This window comes from Coloeus monedula (assembly GCF_965178545.1).
Source record: "Coloeus monedula genome assembly, chromosome: 12".
NCBI classification, from domain to species: domain Eukaryota; kingdom Metazoa; phylum Chordata; class Aves; order Passeriformes; family Corvidae; genus Coloeus; species Coloeus monedula.
In genome coordinates this window covers 11,609,296-11,631,404 of record NC_138792.1, presented here as the reverse complement: position 1 = coordinate 11,631,404, position 22,109 = coordinate 11,609,296, and the positions used below count along the sequence as shown (strand labels likewise).

General features: G+C 40.9%; 1 protein-coding gene across 3 annotated transcripts; it reads left to right on the top strand.

Annotated features, from left to right (window-relative positions):
* The first annotated feature begins 113 nt into the window (after nucleotides 1-113).
* Nucleotides 114-16,434, top strand: COMMD5 (COMM domain containing 5). 3 transcript variants are annotated; one of them, XM_082289379.1, is made up of 7 exons: nucleotides 114-256; nucleotides 2,314-2,474; nucleotides 3,585-3,613; nucleotides 7,415-7,465; nucleotides 11,552-11,647; nucleotides 13,353-13,428; nucleotides 15,924-16,434. In XM_082289379.1, the coding sequence occupies exons 1-7, from the start codon at nucleotides 115-117 to the stop codon at nucleotides 16,023-16,025; spliced, it is 657 nt and encodes a 218-aa protein (XP_082145505.1). In that variant the 5' UTR covers nucleotide 114; the 3' UTR covers nucleotides 16,026-16,434. The 3 variants fall into 3 exon arrangements, with proteins under 3 accessions (XP_082145505.1, XP_082145506.1, XP_082145507.1); XM_082289380.1 differs by lacking the exon at nucleotides 7,415-7,465; XM_082289381.1 differs by lacking the exon at nucleotides 11,552-11,647.
* Nucleotides 16,435-22,109: the final 5,675 nt, after the last annotated feature.

Below are 22,109 nucleotides of genomic sequence, written 5' to 3'. Positions count from 1 at the left end.
CATCAGCGGCCGGTGCCGGGACGCGCCGCGCTGTCGCGCCGGGTCCTTCCGGCGCCGCGCCCCCACAGCGCCCCCTGCCGCGAGGAGGGCGCGCGGCGGGCGGGCGGCGCGGCCATGGCGGCCGGGGCGGTGCACGGGCTGGGCGAGGGCGGCGGCGGCGGCGGGTTCCTGGGCCCGCGCGTGCCGGCCGAGGTGGACGCCATGGCCCGGGGTGTGCAGGACGTGGGCAAGGAGACCTTCCGGCGGCTCCTCAAAGGTAGGGACCGTGCGGGGCCGCGAGGCGCCGTCCCGGCGCGGAAGGGCCCCGCTACCTCCACACAGGGACGCGGGGGGTTCCCAGGCAGAGCCCATGGGCAGGGGCCGCGTTCAGGAAGCCGTGGATCCTAACGGGAAGGCAACGACAACTACTGGAGAACTTCCAAAGGAGAGCAATGAATGCGGTGTAAGGCCTAGAAGGGAAGCCATATGGACTGAGGTCACTTGGTCTGTTCAGCCTGGAGAAGAGGAGACTGAAGGGAGACCTCACAGCTGGCTAGAATTTCTCACGAGACGCTGCAGAGAGACAGACACTGATGTCCTCTCTGGTGACTAGTGACAGGACACGAAGGAACAGTATAATGCTGTGTCAGGGCACTTCAGGTTAGGTATCGGGAAAAGATTCTTCCCCTGGAGGGTGATTGGGCGCTGGAACAGGCTCCCCAGGAAAGTGGTCGCAGGACCAGCCTGACAGAATTCAAGGAGTGTTGGGACAATGCTCTCAGGCACATGGTGGGATTCTTGGGGTGTCCTGTGCAGGGCTGAGTTGGACTCGATGATCCTTCTGGGTCCATTACAACTCAGAACATTCTGTGATTCTGTGACAGCTGAGGGGCTGCAGCTGCAAGGCCACAGCTTCTTGGGACACTTCCCATTGCCTTTCCCGACAGGAAGCTAGAGCTGAGCTTTAAATAAAACGAGGGGCTTGCTTCGTTGTATTCTACAATTCTGTGAAATCTGTGATAATGAGGAACGGAGTTCTGCAGCTGTGGGTGGCCCCCGAACTCAGCTGAGTGCTGTTAAAGTCATTCCTGTCTCATCCCTCTGTCCCAGAGTGAGCAGCCCAGTCACTGTCAGGTTGTGTGTGGCAGTCAGAGACCCTGTGGGCATCTGCATTACGTGCAGGAGACAATGCAGCAACCACAAGCTGCAGGTGTCCTACTGAGGCTGAGGGTGTAAGATTGACAATGATTGATTTCATTTTTATCTGTGAGGCTTCTCCCTGTGGTGAGAATTTTCTCGAGGCACCTTTGACCATCAATCAAGAGTTACACAGTTGAGTAAATTAGGGTATGTAAAACAATAATGGAATAATGGAAGGGTTGATTAGCAGAGCGAAAGCACAGCTTGCTGGTGATCAGCTGAGAGGAGGGTAGCTGCTGCCCAGCATGGTGTGACCCTGACATGTTGTCTCAGCTAACATCCTGTCAGGGATTTTCTTTTTGGTTTGAAGGACTCTAAACATCTGGTAGCTGCTTTGTCTCTAAAAGTGTTGCTGCACAGTAGCAGAAACAGAGCAATGTGTTCCGGGGTTCCTTGTAATACTTGAAGTAATAAAGCTGTGTATAGGCAGAGGCATTTTGGACAGCAGTAAATACACATTAAATACATATTTGCTGTCTAGTGCAGGGATGCAGAGACTGAAAAGCTTTATCAGTGCCAGGAAGCCTGACTGTCTGGGTTCAACTTTGATGTGAATTACCACCTGCTTTTGGGTGTGCAATAAATGCTTCCTACCGTAGTGGGGGCACACAGTCCTTCAAACTGCCTGGAGCCAGGGTAGTGACCCCAGTGCAGATCCCCCTGGAGTGGGTGGACACAGCCTCCCTCCAGGTTATGCAGAGCTGGCACAAGTCTCCCATCACTGTCTGCTCTTGCTGGCCTGTGACTCACAGTTTGCAGGGCAGCAGTTTTTCCTCTGAAGGTTTTGTAATCTTTGAAGATGTGATGGATTTCAATACTCTTGCACTTGCACCAAGTTCGTTTTTTGAGGCTGTTGCTGTTACTCTATTGCTAAACAATGACTAATGTAAAAAATGAGATGCAGGTTCATATGCCTGTTCAGTCCATGATGTAAAAACTGCATATAACGTTATCTGAGGGTTATCCAGCCAGTGTTATTGCAGGCTCTGCTAAACTGTCTCAATGATTGATTTCGTTTTTGTCTGTGAGACTTCTCCCTGTGGTGAGAATTTTCTCAAGGCACCTTTGACCATCAAAATCAAGAGCTACACAGTTGAGTAAATTAAGGATCTTGCTTTGCTTTTTTATTCACAGTCACTGTTAATGCACTGGAAGGAAAAGACTGCAAGGAATCTGTCAAGCTGATTGCAGAAAGTGCTAATCTCTCAGAAGAGCAACTTGCTTTCCTTATTTCTGGCATGTACACCCTCCTCCGAGAAGCATTGAGACTCCCCTTATCAACTTTCAAACAAGAAGTAAGTTCTGGGAGTATTTGGAACCCTGATAAAGTAAAAGCTGTGTCAGACACAAGTCACCATCTAAATCTCATTTGCCAGGGTGGGAAGCTGCACAAAAAAATGGTACTCCAAGTTAAGGTTGTTGGAAGAAACTTAAAAATCTGGAATTTATTATTTCACTTGTTGGGAAGACTTAGAGTGAGCTTTTTGAAAAAATATTTAAACTTTAGGAAAATGATTCCTGTATCTATTTCTGCTTCAACATGTTTACTGTGCATGTTTGTTTTCACTCATAAATTAAAGCCGCCAAAGAAATCACAGCAAAATGTTATTTCGTAGGCATCAACACTCACTCTGGGTGTTCACACATACCACTCATTTTTGTCCACGCTTGTAATTTGTCATATTTGTTTGCCTCCCTTTGTTCATATTTCCACCATAGAGGAAGGAAGGTCTTATGGCCAGAACAATATAGTGGAATTTGGAAAAAAGTGCAATTTCTGCTTATGCTGTAGATGTTTGGTGTGAATATGTACACACCTGCCATGTTCCCAATCTCTATCCCCTATTCATGGCTATTTTCTTAATTTTTCATGTTCCTTTACCTTACTTTTTTTCTTTTCTCATTTTATTTTTATGTGAGTGAAGCACTTTTGGGATTCCAGTAGCTCTTGTTTAAGATACAGCTTCATATTTACCCAGGCGTATTGGGGAAGCTCCCATATTGCAGGAAACATAGTTGAAGTATGCCTTTGATATTCAGACCTTATCTTTTGCCATTTCCTTTTTGTTGTCATAGTTTAAACAAGTAACTGCAAAACGTATCTGAGAATAAGGGCACATAGTTACTCTAAAAGAAAAATTTTTCTGAATAGCTGCATAAAAGAAGTGGCAGAGATGTTTTGAAAAATAAAGGCTTCCAAGGTATTTAGGTCTTTAAATCACAACTTGATTGAGCACTTCTGAAAATTCTTTTCAATATATCACCAGTCATTTCAAAACTACTGGCACTTGAGACTAAAATTTTTGGGGAGAGATACCAAATAAATAACCAGTATAGATTCAGAAGGTAAAAAATGATCATTTAAGGCTGTATCATGTAAACTTTCATCTTCCTTCTCTTTTTAGGTTTTTAAGGAAGACCTGAAGGAGCTTGGGTATGCCCATTTACACATTTTAATGTTTGTTTTCTCATGGCTTTTATGTAACTGCTTCCCCAAATTAACTTTTATACACAAAAAAAGTTGTGTACAAAAAATTACCTGTAAATACCACATAATGCATCTGTTGCCAAACGTCACGTAAAGCCAGAGGAAAAAAACAGGTGTTGTGTAAGACTTGATTTAGAACTGAGCATGAGTAGTTTATTTCACATGCTGGGGAGAATGGTCTAATTTAGTCTGTAATGTAGGTTATGCAAATATGAGTGACCTTCTCTCTACCATCCCCACCTTGCCCTGCAATATTTTTTGAGGTGTTTGGTAAGACAGTGGTAGCATTTCAGAAGCTAAGAACTGCCCTACTTCTTTCCTTCTTTGAAAGGTCAATGATATAACACTCATGAAACTCTACCACCATGTTCAGCTCTGATTTCTCCTGCCCATTTCCCAAGAAATCATGACCTTTTTTACAGCCTTTGCCAAAATTTATGTCAGTCTTCCATGAGTATCTCTGAAGGGATCATATCCTAAAAGCTAGATATCAGATGCTAATAATGTTTATAGGTTTTGCCTTATTTCTCTATTCAGTAGCAATGAGAGAATAACGGCAGTAGATGTTTTCTTCTGTGGAGAAACCTTTGCACCAATTTAATTATTTTAAAACACTGTTTCCGCACATTTCTTTAACATTCTGATTGCTACCTAGGAGAAATAGGTGTGTTTCTAATTCCATCATTTTTCATCCTTATTTGTCTGTTTACCTGTACACTGGCTTTCGTCTCATAAGCAGTCAAGTCATAAGCATAATTTACTTTATGAGCAACTTCAGGCAAACTAAAACTGCAGATTTAGACATGTAATCGAGGTGTAATCAATGAAAGGTGTCATTTGAGCCACGGTGAAAGTTTCCTTGCAAGTTGATACAGTTTTGTCTGCAGCTCAGTGCTGGAGTTAGGCCTGCCTTTTGTCTTGAGAGCTCAAGTGCAAGCTGCCGCCTGTGGCATGTCATGGAGTTCACACCCAGGTTAAAGTAGGTCAGTAAGAAACTGATTAATTGCTTTTCACCCAGTGAGAGCTGGTGTTTTTTGAGGTGCACACAGAATGTGCCAACTTTGATTACAGAATAACAAAGAATACTAAAAGCTCCATGCCAAGTTCTCTGGGGCTGGGTGAATATTCCTCTTCCAAGCAGTGGAGAAAGTTGGTATAGGAGTGTCAGACGTCACTGTCTGGGCTGGCTGTGTCTGGAAGTGGAGACACCCAGGTCCCTGTCCTTGTCATTTGACCACACTTTAATGACTTACGCTTTTGTAGTTGTGTTTGGGGATTTTTTACTTACTTAATGGTTTATTCATACATTTTACTCAGACACTTTTCAGTCTGGATGATCTTTTTTTATATCTTTTATGTCTTGATAAATCTTTTTATTTTATTGTCCTGCAATGGGTGACAGCAGCAGTAGTTAGGTAACTGCATTTGTGTTGCTTGCAGACTTGAGTGTTTTGTGTGCTGCTAATTGCTGCTATGCTCCCAGTATTCTCACAGTATTGGGACTCTTCCTAACTTCCATCTCTGACAGTCTTACTTCCTGTGAGTATCTCTCTTCACCTTGTGGCTAAACTTTTAGAAGACTAAATAGCTAATTCTACTCTCAAGCTGTGATACTTAGAAATTCGGTAGCACCTTTAGCATCTTCAGTTCCTCTGGGAAATGTCATTTCCTACGTTTCCCAATGGGCTTGAGTTTGGAGATTAAATGCTTGCTTGTTTTCAAAGCACTTACTAATTACATTCAGACACACTGCTGGAGTGGCCATCCTGGTGATCAACTGCATGAAGAACATGACATTGGTTGAACAGTGGTGTCTTGGCATTATTGGCATCCAGTGTTTGAGCAGATGTTTTGCCTTTTAAGGCAAAAAAAGGTCCTATATCCCTCTTTTTTTTCTGTCTTCTTTTAAAAAGCTTGAGCTCTGTGCCATGTAATCTTTTTTTTTTTTTCAGTTCTTGCATTCTGTTTTGTTTCTTTCAGTGAATCTGAAGCTTGAGCTAGTTCTGCCCGTGTAATATCTTGTAATTCTCAATTTTCTGGTGAGGTACCTGATCTTGGCTTCTAGTTTTGATGAAGAGAGAGGCTGGAATACATGCCCCCTTCTGATTAGATAGATCAATATTACTGATTTAAAAGAGTTGCAGTTCCCTATTTCTTAGCCTGAGTGGCTGAGCCAGTGGGAATAAATTCACACTAACTTGTGGGTGCTTTTTTTTTCCCTCCCCTCACAGGTTATTAAATAACTTTATGACTCAGGCCAATAACATGGGATTGAGACATCGTCACACATTTCTTGCCCTTTGAGTCCCTTCCTCAGAATGTTCTATTGAAAAGTGATTGCCATCTGTAGTTCAGGCTGAACTGTGCCATATTCTATCATCTGTGTCATGTGTGCCTGGCCTCATGTGTGCTGCTTGAGCCAGGAACAGAATTTTCAGCAAGATTGTTGACTGCACTGCAAAAATATGGCAAACTCAAAGGTAGTGTTAATGCTTCTGTTTTAGTAACACTTGCTCTTGGGTCAAGCAAGTATTGTGATAGATATCATCATAATCATATTACAGCCCCCTCTCTCCAGCTATTCCACTACATAGACAGGATATCCAGTCAGCGTCAGATGGGTTAAATGATACACTTGCATGGAAAGTATAAGTAATGTTTGCAGAAATAGTCTTGTCTCTTCTGAAAGACAGACTCTTACAGCCAAAAAAGCACTGTTCTAGTGCTTGCTAAAATTAATTCCTTTTTATCCAAGCACCATTTAAAAATGTGGTTTAATCCCATTTCTTCCTTTATGAATTCAAGCTGAAATAACTGCTGTTTCATCTTCCCACTGTGTGAGTTGATGAGTTGTTTTTTCTCTGGTCGTTAGACACTGTAAGCTCTTTAGGACAGATAACTTCCATGTTTGCTTTGATTTTTCTTCGATACACTGCTGTGTGTCTCAAGCCACTGGTGAGTGATGTCTGTGGGCACTGATTCATGGTGAGTGCTGGATTTAACTGTGGCAGCAGCAGTAGTGACTTCTCCCACTTGTCCAACCTGCCTCTCTGTAGGAGGTTACTGTGCCTGTGGCAAAGGCAGCTGAATGGATAGTGTTTGTTCTGTGGTCTTTACAATTCACAGCCTGATCTATTGAACTGAAAATCAGCAGCAGCTTGTTTGTAAGGCAACAGCAGTGTCAGAGGAATGGTGAAGGAGTGGAGAGGTGTAAGGGTGGATGGAGTGTGTTAGTCTATTCAACCAGTCCCCATGTATGCTCCTTTTGTAAGTAGTCTTGGCTACAAGGGCCTCTGAATTTTGAGGGGGTAATTCCTTCTGTCTTCAATACACTTGAGGTGAAAGTGAAATGAAACGTGTAAGTTTGGGATTTTTGAAGGCATGCATTGCTGGCCTACATTCTACACACATCAGAGCCATCAGTAAAATTTTTCTTGACTTTACTAAGAGAAGTTAAGCAAATACTGGGTTCTTTTGAAATATACTGTTGCCAATACGAGGTAGGACAGGAGGATGTAATACAGTTTTTAGGATTCCTGATACATAAACATAGGTCGTCCTTTTGAGAGCACTGACTGAATCAATACTGAAGTGTTTGCATAAGAGCTGGCAATTTTAAGCAATGGAAGATGGAAAATGTTGACACATCTTTTGTGTCCTGTAATAGATTTAAGGTTTTTTCAGATAAGGCCATATAACTGTGGTTACAAAAAAACCTAACTGTTTTGTCTTGCTCTTCTCTTTCAGAATACCAGAAGATTTCGTTGTGGACTTTTCTAGTGTAGTCTTTGGCAACAGGTTAGTGTCTTCATTGTGCAGATAGCAGGGCTGCACAGAGGTCTGCTGACACAAATCCTTGGTGTATTGAAGGAACAGCAATATTTTCCAAATTAATGAGAAGACTTATCCCATTATCTTGATTCAGCACAGTATGATGTCTATCATGCATGGCAGTACATGCATTAAGTAGCTTTCTTGCCAATTTTCAGTTTTTCTGTGTTCATCAGTATTTATAATGTTCTATAGACTGTGAGGTGGATCAATACCTACAGATGAAAGATGCAGTGCGGAATTACTCATTTTTGCCATCATTATCATTGCAAATTAGAGCAAAAGTGAAAGTCTTGCTTTGTTGAGAGGCAGGCTATATCAGTCCTTTACATGCTCTGGTTCATGGCAGCTTTCTCAGATAGCATTTCATCAAGTCTTAATGTACATTTCAGTTGGGAATTCACACTGGGTGACTTGATGACAACACATGTGAGATATCAAGTGCTCTGCCTGCTGTAATTCACTTTTTATTTCTCAGTAACTCTAGAGGAAGTTCTAAATCGAGAACTTTTTGAACAGCCTATCTCTTTTGTCCATTCTTGAGATTCCCTTTTTCTAGAAGTTTCTCTGCTCAACCATATTTAGCCTATTCTACCTCTAGAAATTTCTTGAACATTTTGAATATGCAAAACTTGTGCAGGACCAGGAGTTGGACTCTGATGATCATTGTGGGCCCCTTCAGGACACTCTGTGATTCCAATTTTCCTTCTTGAAACTTGAGGTCACTCAGCATGTAACGTCACTAACCCAATGCTGCTTCAGATTCTCTGCATGGAATCCTGATAATCATAGTTGTGGTACTTCAGTTACCCTCAAGAGTCTGAGTGCTGCTACGAAAGTTAAAAATATTTTTCATTTCTTTGATTAAGATCTTGGCTTACAGCTAAAGGTTCTTGGAGTAAAAATAAATTTAGTCTTCTCATCCTTTCTTTGCTCTTCTGTTTGAATTATAGGTGTTAAGATGCAAAATTCATGGTTGCAAAGTGGAAATATTGTTTGCAGTAGAGAAAGAAGATAAATTTAGATGTAATTTGAAGCATGCATGATTGTCTGTTTTCTACTGTGAAATCACGATGCTGGAAAATTTAGCTTTTTCTCATTTTGAAAGCTGTGATTATCCAGTGTAATCTTGCTCTGTGTTTTGAGACCAGTGAAGAACACCTCAGGTTTGATTTTCAGGCAGATCTGCTTCTACAATCCTAAATGTAACACTGAATCATACATATGCGTATTGAGTTGTAAATATATATGTTTGTGATGGTAAGAGATGCATTAGCATGTGATCAAAAATTCAGTAATTCAGTATGAGCTAGATAGCCCAGAAAAATCCATTTTTAATACTTTTCTTGGCATCTTATCTTATTTTTGTAGTTCTGTTCACTAAACAACAGCTCTGAAGTAATTGGCATTTGTATTTGTGTCCCCACAGTTCCATCAAGCTATGTAGACTGAAAGAAAAACTTGCCACATTGACACCATCAAATAAGTACATGAAATTAAAACTGTTTTTTAAGGGAAAGGATAACTCTAACTTCCTTTCTGAATGTTTATAATAAATGCACTGCTTTTTTTTTTTTCTAATAGTGTAGCTTTACTTTCTACCAGGAGGGTACATTCTGTGTGCCATTTGTCAGCATTTCACACACAGCGGTTTGTTCATCCTTCCAGTTCAGTGGCCTGCTAGGCATATCTTGTTATGTGCATAGGGAAACATCCAGAACTTGTCTTTAGTTTTGATACTGTTAGATCAGCTGCTGCTCCGAATTCTCTAATCTTTCGTTTTCGAGTGCTCTTCTGTTGCATTCTTTAGCAGGTGATGTTCTTGTCACCAGGTGTATCATCCTTTCCACCATAGCTTGAATGGTCTCTAGGATGGTCTCTACCCGATCCATGGTCTTTTACTTGTTCTGACTTCTGCCTTCTGCACAGTGTGCTGACAGTATATTGCAGCTGCTGGCACAGAGTGTTTACAAAATGTAATTATAGTCTGTAGGTTTTGGATGTAAGATTCGTTGAGTCTTTTCTGCCCCGTTTTGCTATTCCTTTCAGAAACCAATGGCTTGATTAGCAGCCTGTGTAATTTCTGTATGCATGTTGGTCACTATGCATATTCTGTCATCTTTGCAGGATTCTTGCAGTTCCCATTGTGATCTTGTCCAAGCTGGGAAGGTCCTGATAGAAGCATAAACTAAGCTATAGAAGCTGTGACTCTTCCTGGGAGAATGGTACAGAAGTGTAGTTCTGACCAGAAGTAAAGCTTTGTGTTTGACCACAGAAATGCCATCTTTCAACAATATTCAGAAGCTTCCCCTCTGTTTGGGTGGTCACCATTTTTGACCTTTCCCACCACTGCTATGTAGAGCATCTTTCTGTTTTTAAAACTCCTTTATTCCCCTGGAGTGCTGGTGCTGCACTGAATGGACTGACTTCCATTGATGGGAGTTAGTATGTCTTAAGGAAACAGTAGCAGTGTGGCTATTTTTAGGGAGTCTCCAAATTAAGCAATAGTCTGGCAGCAGCTCTCCACTGAGGGAAAGGCCTGTTCTTATTGTTTAATCCTGCTAATGACTGTTCTAGGCTCCTGCTCCTCATGGCTGCACCCAGCTGTGATGACCTACTTCATATCCAGGAGTTGACAGTGAGTAAGAACCAGCTGATCTACTTTTTTTGCTCATTCCTTTACCACGCTATTAGGAATGTGTGTCACTTCTGACACCACCCAGCCCCCCCCTTCCCCCCCCCCCACCGAAGAGATAAATTCATTCTTATATCACCTTTGCGAAATACAGGACTACTGGAGGATCTCAGCCTGTCAGTCCTGTGTACCTTATCGGATCATTAATCTTCTTGGGCAGTTTGTAAAGGCACCAGCTAACTTGCACACAAGAGTCTGAGTAGTGATGTTAGACTGCCATTCCTACAGTGCTTGATTTGTTCAGAGAGGATTCCTTTCTCATGTAAAGTCTGTAATTAGATTATGCCTAGCACCATGGATAAAGGATGTAATGTTTCTTATCCTGCCCTTAGTGGAAGTACAGGAGTAGCCTTGAAATGTACCGTAAATAACTTACAGGGACATGGGATGCTTAGCAAGGAAAGAAAAAAAAAAAAAAAAAAAAAGGTAACACCAAGTCCAGAGGTCCAGCTCCTGAATGGCCCAGCTCAGTGACCTTGTTCTGAAATTATTGCTGCATATATATCTAAAAATGAATGGTTATTATGTATTTGTATCAGATTTATCTTGTTTAGTTATCCAGAACTTAGGATGCTGTTAAAATTTTAAAGATTGTCAGCCATCTGAAGTTTAATTGCTGTTAACTATATTTCTGCACAGAAATAAACTAGGGCTTGATCAGCCTGATTTTTCCTGCAATATGAGTAACAAATGAAGTGCTTGGCTTCTTACACATTAGACTAGGCAAAATCTTGAAGGTTGTGCTGGGGTTGGCAGTGAACATTATGTAAGGAACTTAGAGTTTGTAAATTGTGTTGGATTAACAAGAACCGCTGTGGGGTTTTTTAAGTGTGCTTCAAAATACACTCAATACACTAATATTATGTTTTAAACATTGCTGCTTGCCAGTGCTAGATGGTTTTTGCTGAAGAAGGACAGTGACCTTATGCAACTGTTTTCCCTAAGTCATCTGTCTTATCTCTGCTTGCTTGTTTCTGTTGGATTTGCATGAAGGTAAAGATACATTTGCAGGTGCCTTTCTTTGCCTCACAGTTGCATATAATTGAAATAATAGGTATGCCAGCCACCACAATGACTTACTAAACTTTATAGTGACATCAGTTTACTAGAATTACACAGTCACTTGGTCTCTTTTTTCAACATGGACCATAGTTAAGCATAGAAAAAGGGGATAATCTGAGCACAGCTGTCTTAAATCCACAAAATCTCCACTTGTTCAGACCTCTCTAAGTGAGGACAAATGTAGGAGAGAAACAAGTTCTGGACAGGTTTGTGCTGAGGAATCCTGTTTTCTCTTTAGATTGTTTCTTCTTTTATGAATTTACATTCCAGTCTCCTATTTCCTATTCACTCTTTAGGCGTCCCACTTCTGAAGGCACAGCTCTGACACAAAGAAGTCGGCTACCAAGTATCCGGGACTTCAAGTGGAGAGTGGATGTAGCTATATCCACAAGGTATAAAAGAGGATCATGCACATCCCTGGAATTACCTAAGATTAAACTGATTTCTTGTGCTGCTTAAAAATTTTAGTGGGATCAAAATGGGGCTTCCTGTTAGGGATTGCCATATAGCATTAAACAGTAAGATACAGGTGGAATTTTATGAACAGTGTAGAAGTTAGTGTATATATGCTTTACTGCTGGTAATATTTCACTCAAAGTTTGAGTCTCTCATTTTAAAACTTAATGGAGCTGATACAAATCCACAGGTCCTAGCGATGATGGCATAAATTAGTCAGACGGAGCCTCAAGCAGCTAGGCAAGCTCTTAGTTTCACTGGAACAGGGGAGGGTATTCATCTATTCAACTTCCCAAGCAGACCATCATTTGTTGCACATGTTAAATGATTTTCCATCTCTTGTATTCTGCTTCTACAAAGAGGTTTCAGGACAGCACCTTTACACTGCCATAGTTATGTAACTGGTCATTGAACTACCTCCTAGTTTCTTTCACAAAACAGGAGTAAAACCCTTTGAGATCATTCTGCCTGTGCCTGCAGTGAACAGCTTCTTACCATCTGCCACAGCAGAGGCATCTGGGGGATGGATCTTTGGCTAGAGCCAGAAGGAAACAGAAACCTGTTGACTGTGCTGTTTGGTCTCTGTCTAGTTCTAACCAAGACAGACCAAGCTGAAAGAAATTAGATTATCCAGTCTTTGTTAGTAGTGTAAATTGTTAGCATGGGTGACTTCATGTTGCGTGTCTGAATACCTGCATCTGGGAGAGAGTGCAGTCTCTTTGTTGCCAGAGTTGAGAGGCCCATAGCTAATCAGGAATTGTCTTCCTGAAATCAAGAAAAAAGGCTCCTAAGAGAAAATTGGAATGGCCACAAGCTACTAGTTCAGGTGACTTTCTGATGAGCTGTGCTGTAAGCACCACACAGGTATTACTCTGTAGAAAAAGAATCTGTACTGATAAGAGAGCAAAATGTCCAGGTAAACATCCTCAGGCACAGTGCTTGCGAGCTGAAAGTAGATCCTATGATTTGTTTTCCAAGCAACACAGAAGCAATACATAACCGTTTTTTTGTTTTCCTTCCTTTTAGTTTTGTTTTCAGTTAATCTTCCCACTGGGATTTCTTGTATATTATCCAGCAACAGCCTCTGCAGGGAGGTATGGCAGCTTTGGGCTTTGGGCTGTAGTGCCTGTCTGTACCTGAGCAGGCTTTGGCAACATCAGTTGATGGAAGCTGCACAAGAATGACTCATTTCCCTTCTTTGGGTCATCAAATAAAATAACACACGAATTTAGGATGAAGCCTGGAAGAGGTTGATTCCCCAAATGAGGTGGCAGTTGGACGTATGAATGGATGGAAATGATTAATGCAGCATGATGAACTGCAAAAGAGAGCTATGCATTATTTTTGGCAGTACTTGGTCAGCTCTTATCCCTATCATAGTTCCAGTAAACCAATTATACAAAAATGAAAGTGCTCCTAAACTTGCAGTTATTAAACTATTAACTAAATGTTAAGTCTCAATACTGAGGTAAATTGGACAGAACTCTTGTGTTCATGAGTTTCTAGCTAGACTCTGTGACTGAAATTACTCATGTTCTGTGTAAAGCCTCCATGAACATCTAAAATTGTTAATGTGCAATGCTGTACTCATCACACTGCTGATGTCTACTGCTGTAATACTAATGATGTAAATAATTTCAGTTCACTGGCCCGTGCACTCCAGCCATCCATTCTGATGATGATGAAGCTTTCAGATGGGACAGCTCATCGCTTTGAAGTAAGTCTGATTGCCATAATAAATAGTAAGGAAACCACTTGAAGTTTTATTTAGAGAGTTTAATTATTACTTAAAATACTAAAGCTTTTGTAGAAATTACAGTTACCATTGGTTGGTTTGCTTTGGAATCCTTCATGTTCAGTGTAGCCACATAAAATATTTAATGTAATACCAATCAAAATAATTTCATACCTTGTTCCTACACATGTTCTGCTGAACTGCGATTTATTAGAAGAACATTAATTACTGGAAAGCAGCGTTACATAATATCTGGTTTGATTAAAAGTTATGGGGTTGTTATGAACTGTAGCCTTCAGACCTGATGGTGGCTCTTGAGGGCAGGAAAATTACTGGGGTAGTTTATATAATGTATGATACACTTCTAAACCTCCTGCATTTGGCAGAGAACGGTGACATTCTTTTCTGTGGCAGAGGTAGTTTTATTCTTTTTCTTCAGAACTGTTCTGGCACTAGAAAGTAAAAACAACCTCTTTGCTTGTTACAGGATTAGTCAGTGGCGGTATTTATGACACTGTACCTAAAGGCTTGCCAGAAGATGGCATAAACTCTTCCATAATTTTAACCTTTGAAAAGGAATGCTATTTGTTCTATATATAACATGGTGGTGCATATAGGAATTCAATGCACAGCAGGCATTGTTACATTTGAACTCTGTACAGATTTTGGCTTCAGTTCTCTCATTAGTAGAAGTCTGGAAGAAGCACCAAAGCCCTGTGTGTTGAAAGAGGTGGACTGATTTTAATGTTAAATTGTTTTGCAAGAAAGCATCTGTTGAGGAAGGCATAAATTCTGTGCTACATTGCAAACTGCTGAGGGTGTCACGTCACAGGAGATGAAATTTACCCCTCTGACAGTCCAGCTCAGAGCATCCCATACACTGTCTTTGAGGACTTCCATGGAACTTAAATGATGCCATGGACTTCAGGTTAACCCTTTACAACAGGGTAAGTTTCACTTGTGAGAATAAAACCTAGTTTATATTCTTCACTGTTTAGATTTGCCACTTTATTTCCTGGCATATAATGTCAAGTGTTGGTCTTGATGCCATTGTTTCTGACTGTTTTGGTTTGATTTTAGGGGTTTTTGTTGTTGTTGTTGTGAATCTGTGGAAGACCCTTTGTTATTCGGTAGTGGAGATGTGTTTGTCCAGCGCACACAGGAGTGCAGATATCTGATAGCAGACAACGTGCTTCTCTTAGAATCAGCTCTTTGCTGGTGCTGCTGCTTGGATCTGAATGCCAAGGATGTGACTGCAAACAGGATTTCTATATCTGATGAGTGGTCTACCACAGTTTAGTAGCTCTTTGTGTTTTGGTTGTAATATGCGAGTAAATATAGTCCTCAGCTCTTCAGTTTTCCTTTATTTGAACACATTCAGAATGTCCTGCTAACTAACAGGGTTTATGTAAGATGGTAAGTCCAGAAAATATTTCTGTTGTGAACAGTTTTAAAATGTTTATAGCATAGGGAGAAGTTACATTCTTCGGTCTCCATTTGGTATTTTAATCAGTGTGACATCTGACTGAAGATTTTTTCAAAAGCAGTGGGAATTGAAGCATTTTGAGTCGTCTTGTATATATGTCAAAAGTGAAAAGGACATGGTGCCTTTTTATGCATTTCTGATGTATGTGGAAAATGCAAATCAGATGTTGGATTGCTCTCATAGAATTGGTATCTGTGCTACAGTGGGCAGAAGGATGACAAGGGTCTCTGCCAAAAGAACTGCTGTCTTCAATGCAGTCAAAGGAGTAAGTTAGGCAGTGCTGTGCAGACAGCATGGGACCAGCCAGACTGCACTGGACACTTGTGTGAGCACGTGTTTGTGCACTGCACTGATGTCACCAGTCTGTGTCACCAGTCTGTGCCTGCACGCGGCTGGGGGGTCTGCCTTCACAGATAAGATTTCCATCCGCTTGGCTTCTCAGGCTTGAAATGGTAAAGGAGAGCCCATGAGTCTCCTGCACAGTTGAAAAAGCTTTATAGGATTAACCCAAAATCTTTTGCCTTCCACATGTAGTGCCCAGTGCCCTTTGCTTTTGAGGTTGCTGTCAAGTCTCTTGCCTCGAGTCTCCATCCCTTTCTTTTGCAAGTTTGGACAAGCAGAGTATCTTTAATTTGTTGCTTGAGAATTCTGTAGTCTCCATGACCTTCCAGATGTCTTTCCTTCCGGTGCATGACTTTTACATCACCAAAGCAGCTCTCAGTTTACATCCTTGAGTATTTCCTTTCTCTCATCAGGCAGTACATAAAATGTACCATGTAGGTGTTCTGTTTTTCCCCACTCTCCTTTTCCACGTGGATTAACTGAATTTTTTTAACCTCAAATCCTTTGTCTTAAGTCTGGGGGAAAAAAAAAAAAAAGGTATTTTAGGAGAGATTGGCCTTACACTGCGGAATGTTCGCTTGCCACAGGCATGCCCTAGTCAAGGTTCCTGAGATGTCTTGTGTTTTCTAACCTGAATACTCTGTTTCAGTTGCCAGTTGCAAAGTTTCAAGAACTGAGATACAATGTTGCCCTTATACTGAAGGAAATGAATGACTTGGAGAAGAGGAGCATACTGAAGATCCAAGACTGAACACTTTTAAATTGGGAGTTTATGGAAGAGATCTGAAACCGTCAGCATGTTTTGTGAATGCCAAAACAGGGGACCATCACCACTTTGCCTCTCTGAACTTCAATGTGGCATTTATGATGTCTGCTGTAATTTTTTTTTTTTTTCAATTCAAGTGTTAAAAGCACAAGCTCTTTCTGTAAGACTTAGGAAAAGCAAAACATATATCTATGAAAAAGTATAATACTGTTTGTGAGCATTTTTGCATGATTCATCAAAACGTTTTTTAAATAACTTCTTAATAGATGTAAGTCATTTATTTCTGATGATTCATAACTCTAATTTTTTTTGAAAGTGTGCTACCGGAAGCCCCATCAATGTGTATGTATCATAAGAAAGCTCTGCAATATATCAAATAAAAAATAAAATAACAAACCCACTCCTGCCTTCTAGTATGACAAATATGATCTTGAATTTTGCATTAAATTGTTGCCTTGTTTCTTACTAAGTGACTGTGGTTTAGCTCTGGATATTTAAAGGCTGATTTGGAAGAAATTTGGAAGTCTGTGGATGAAGAAAGAAGTACCATCTGAGCTTCCAGGACTAATTCCATGGAATTACAGCAGTGGAAAGGTGAGATCTATGTCTTTATCTGGTTGATCAGAATGGGCTAAATAGCCGTAATCTCATAGTTTTGCAACTGGAAATGCCTGCCTCTTGTTTCATGTGTTGCCTGTGTGTTTGATTCCATGAATTTAGCTGACATGACTAGGCAGAAACCTCTGGCCTGCAGTGATGGTGAACAGCAAGAGGCAGTGATCTTGTAACCCACTACAGCTCATCAGTCGTGCAGGCCAGACCCCAGCATGAAGGGGCTGCCTACAGCCTCTGGGACACAAGTCAGAGGTATGAGGATATCCAAGCCCCCAGGGTGAGAAAGCAGTCAAGCACAGGCTGAAGTTCCCTGAATTGCTCAGGCAGTTGGACTGGATGGTCGTTATAGGTCCCTCCGTTTGTACCGGAGTAGTCTGTTAGTCCTTTGGCCCATGAGTTTACCTTGGAAGGACTGCTTAATGTGAAACATGTTTCAAGTCTCATTTAAATGCTGTGGGACCACATGTATGTCCCTAAGAGCTTTGCCAAGAAAGGATGAATTCCTCAACCCTTGCCTGAATGAATTTTCTCCAGCAGCAAAGACAGGGAGGCCATGAGCAATTGCCCAAAGACAGCAGGCTCTGGGCTCTAGAACTCAGTTTATGTTTCTAAAGTCAGACATACTTTGGAAAGCACATGCCACTGCCACTGTTAAGCATTGTTTTTTTCCAGCTAATTGCAGGTTTTCTATCACAGTAGTACCACCCATACTTCTCTTTCATGTTTTCATGATTGTAGAACTTCCCTTTGTCTTCCTTACTCCTTGCAGAAAACTACTGAAATTAAAATTGTGGATTAAGGAGGTCTTTTACACTCCCACAGATGTTTGTGTAGGAAAGGATGACTTGCCTTTTGGATTTTAAAAATCACAACAATCATAGTAAGACTTACTCATCATACTTTTTAAGAGGAGACTTCTTTGACAGCAGTCCATAACAATCTAAAGATAGCTGAATAGCTGTGGTCCAGAAAGCTTTTAAAACCTGTGCAAGAATGTGTCCTGCAGTTTCCAATAAACCATCAGCCAGGATTTCAAACTGTTCAAAAGCTTCCTGTTCCCTTTGCTTTGTAGCAGACTCATCAATAGCTTCCAGCTTTGATCCGTACTGCATCTTAGTCTGTTAACTTCCAAGTGGACTGTAGACTGCATTAATTCTTCTATGAAGCTTGTTCATCTTCCTTCTGGAATTACATTATCACAGGCTGTGAAACAAAACATACATCCTTGTGTGCCTTTTTACATTTCCCTTCAGAATGTTTAGGTTTACATGGTTGCAAACTGGAAATGTATCTCAGCTGAGCCTAAGTGAAGTCTTTTCAGACAAAGGGAATTCTGCTGAGTGGAGGTAAAATGACCTGTTGCTCAAGGCATTTGCAAAGTTGTTTTTTACTGTCAGAGCAGAGGAATCCAGAAATACCTTCCAGATAAAATATATTCATTTGGTGGTTCTGTAACAACAATTGCTCGTGTTCTCCAGAAATGGAAAGGCTTCCTGACCAGATTTATCATGTTCTCTGGACTACTTAGTCTCGAGTTTGTCTTGCCACACATTAGGCAGCAGCTTACTGTAATTGGAGGTTTACCATGTATGCTGAGAGGTGCTTGAAAACTTGGGGTGTTCATTCCTCTGTACTTAAGAATTAATTTGGCCTTTCCTCCTGACAAATTAGTAAAGCAAAAGTTGTCGCCAAAATGGCTAGTGGGAGTACACAGTGGATAGTTCCTCGCTTTTGCTAAAATAAGAGTCTTCAAAATATTGTTATGTTTTTCAGAATTCATAGTGAATTACTTGTTAAATATTTGTTCTATGTTGAAATATCTTCTTCCTTCACAACCGAAATACTCCGGAATTTCACTGAATTTCTGACTCTAGCCCTTTCATTCCAATGCAGAACAAAAGCAACCTTCTAAGAATCTGGATATGGCTGAACCGAAATCATTTTATCCAAGTCACTGTTGGTTTGGTTATGCTTCAAGGGCGCATTGTGAATCCCCCTTCCAGTATCATGCAGTGAGAGATACAGCCTGAGTGGGATGCTTGCTTTGTCAGTCCTGAGGTCTTGTCAAGCTGATCACTAGTCAGTCATCAATTAGGCAGGCAGGGGTTTGTGTGGGAAGGGCACTGGGGTTTTTTCTTATTACACAGTTCATGGACCAGTAGGTAACAAGGACCTTTTGCAGGCTCTGTTGGTATTTTTCCTTGGAAAACAAACCCCTGTGATCATGTTGCTCTCTCTACTGGTGCCTTGCATTTATTTAAACTGAATCATGTATTTGTGTCTAATTGTAGTGATTTTCTAACCATGGCATATGAACATAAACTTCTGCATTACAATTTTTCTTTAATTTCCTTTGTAGGGGACAGAACATTATGCCTTTTCTTTCAAGATTAATTAATTTTAAACAGATTTAAAATAGAACTTGCACTTGATTGTTCCTCAGTGGAAATCATGTGTGTATGATAGCAAGGATGCCCAGTACATGAAGGAGTAGTCACCATAGGCAGAATGCAAAAGAAGAGGTAAGGATACTTGCCAAAAGTCATTAGAGGTTCAGTGGCAAAATAGCACAGAAGAATGCATGTGTCTTCTCCTCTTGTTCCCTATGCATAAGTTAGTGCAGCTTCCTGACACAATGGTCAGGCGTCCTGCTTGGTGGTTTTTTTAGTTGCCTCAACTGCATGGGCCATCAGTCTAAATCTGTTCTTGCTATGGACTATTACAGCACGTGCAGAGCACATGGAAATAAAAAGCCATCTGTGGCTGTATTTGTGATGTGACTTTTCACATCCCTTCTTCCACTAGAGAAGAAGCTCTGTCAGTGTGACTGGTGGTTTGGAATTTCACACTTGGGTTAGTTATGTTTGAGAGAGGAAAGAAGCAGATTTATTGGTGGCTTTTGTGGTCTCAGAGCCTGATGCAGTTTACAGATCCAGAAGAAGGCTGAAGAATGTAGTCATGCTCTCATGCTGCCTGTTATGCCAGCCATTAACTGCTGGAAGATCAGTATTGTGCTCATTGTCATTAAAAGGAAGAAATTAAACCTCCCTTTGCAGAAAAATCATACCAGGGAGATGTGCTTTTTCAGAGTGAGTCACCTCCTCACTTTAACTTCTTCTGTATATGTAAAGGATAAATCCATTCTTGATCTCATGAACAATGCAGGTAGGCAGGAGGGTGCCTTTTTGCCTTTTTCTTTTTTCTTTTGCCTTCTAATCAAGTACACCTCATGACCTACTGCTGCTCCAAAGCCATGAATATATGTATGAATGTATGAAAACTCTATGCTTTCAGGATGCGTTATATAAAAACACCCCTGCATATCTAGATTATGTATGATCAATTCACACAGCTGTTTTAGCTAAAAAAGTCTTTGCAGAGCCAGGCCTGATGTCAGAATCAAATATTTAGTAGTTGTTTGACTTCTAGCAAACAGTAAATCAGCATCTTGGCTTTAAAGTATTTTGCTGTTAGTGATTCTATGGCTCACTCTGTACCTGTCACACCCCACCAAGTACTAACATTTACCAAACACCACGCATACCAGGAACTAGGAAAGGCGGAGCCAGCTGGTTTCTCCCCTAAAAAGTCAGAGTTGCTGCCCATGGGCCATCTGTCATAAGGTTTTAACTATTTGCAGGCTTGGGATAAAGGTCTATGTTCTGAACTCTCCTAAGCACACAGCTCCCACCATGGGGAGTAGTTCATACACACAGCTGCTCTTTTCCCTTGAAACATTTCAGCCATGTGTAAGAGAATTCCCAGAAGTGCATTTCCCAGTGCTTTTTTGAGACTCCTTTCAGTCCGGAGCGCTCAGACTGCCAGCCAGCCCTGCAGATGCTTTCATACACTGAGAATAGGAACCATGAAAGTTCCTTTCAGAGCACAAATGCTGATTGCATTTCCTATGATAAATCTATTCCCCTTCCCTATCTTGAATTCATGTGCTGCTAGAAACCCTCCCTTTATATCATGACTTTTCTCTTTAAGTGTCTGCTATGTAACTATGTAAATACTGGTGGCGTATCTCTGATAGAGAGATTGTCACTGCATTGCTACTGGTAACCAGTGGTTATGTCACTTTCCCTCGCTTGAATAGGCTTTGACTCATAGTGGTTTTCAGGACAATGGTTATAAAATAACACATTGAGGGGTTGCTGAGACTATAGTTTTACAATAGAGACAACTATTTCTTCTTTTTTCTTAAGGGTTTGTTCTTTTCTAGCATGAGATTTTCTTGCATGGAAGTTTGGAAAACAAGAAGTCTATGTTAGCAAGCTGGAGCCTGGAGGGAAAACTCCGCACTCCTGAGCACAAATGCTCATTCTTTCTAATTCTTCTGAAGCATACTTAACTGAAATTTTAAGTGCTTCTGTTGTCCCACCTTTCTTTGGATTACTTGCTGGCAGGCTGTGCCGTACTTTGGATTGTAGTCTGATTTAAGTGATGGCAGAAAGAAGTACTGAAACCAGTGGTTATTCCATTATTTTTCTAATTAAAGGGTTTGCTTGAGAACAACAGTTAGGTGTTAAACTTTTTCTTTCTTTTTTTTAGAGATTCAAGAACCCTAGAGACAAGGGCCAAATTTTTGGCAGATGCAAAATGTCTTCACATCACAGGAATCAAAGACAATTGAATGGTCTGATGGCTGGCTTCTGTTTCCAGGTACATATCTGATTTTCTGTATAAGCATAATGTTGCCTACACTTGGACACATAAACATCACAAAATTAGCCCTCATTATTAATTCAAAGTGTGTATCATTCAAGGTTAAAATCCAGATTTTAAGCAGTTTTAAACTAATTTTTCACTTTAAATCTAAGTTTATCTGAATTTTCTCAAGTATCCTCCATAAACAAGGTCTTGAAAAACTCAGGTTACCTCTCCTTTCTTTCATGTTTTCTCCTGTCCATTCAAACTCCACAGACAGGGCTTGTCCCTTAACACCTGCTTAGCTCACCTAGTCTAAGCTGGGAAGTCCAGACACTTCTGTAAGTAAGAAAATGGAAATTAATTCCTTCATCCCCTCTCTTGAGCTTCATGGGGAGGCTGATTATATCAGTAGTAGGCTATCATCAGAAATTTCAAATTCTGCAGTGGATTTTAAGACACTGTGAAAAGTGCTCTATATTTTTAGAATGTAAGTGTGTGTATACATAACGCGGACGTTTCTGGTGGCAGTAAATATGCATAAAGCTGCAAACAAAAAGCATTACACAACTTATTTTAGAAGAACAGCTTCTTCTTTGTAGTAGCACAGGTGATTTTCTCCCTAGACTACATTTAGCACAGACAGTTACACAACTAGTGCAACTCTCACATCTAACAAGAATTGGTGGGAACGTGCAGATTTAAACGGTCAACAGAGCTGCTCGTAAGTAAAACAAAGATACATCAGAAGGCATATGCTTTTCATCTAGAATCTGGCACGAACAGGTAGAGCTGTGCAACATG

Bases quoted from the DNA above. Each gene is read 5' to 3' on its own strand.
- COMMD5 (XM_082289379.1), top strand. From the start codon at position 115: ATGGCGGCCGGGGCGGTGCACGGGCTGGGCGAGGGCGGCGGCGGCGGC. The intron at 7,466-11,551 runs GTTAGTGTCTTC...TTCACTCTTTAG, and splicing joins AGTGTAGTCTTTGGCAACAG to GCGTCCCACTTCTGAAGGCA. The intron at 11,648-13,352 runs GTATAAAAGAGG...AAATAATTTCAG, and splicing joins GATGTAGCTATATCCACAAG to TTCACTGGCCCGTGCACTCC.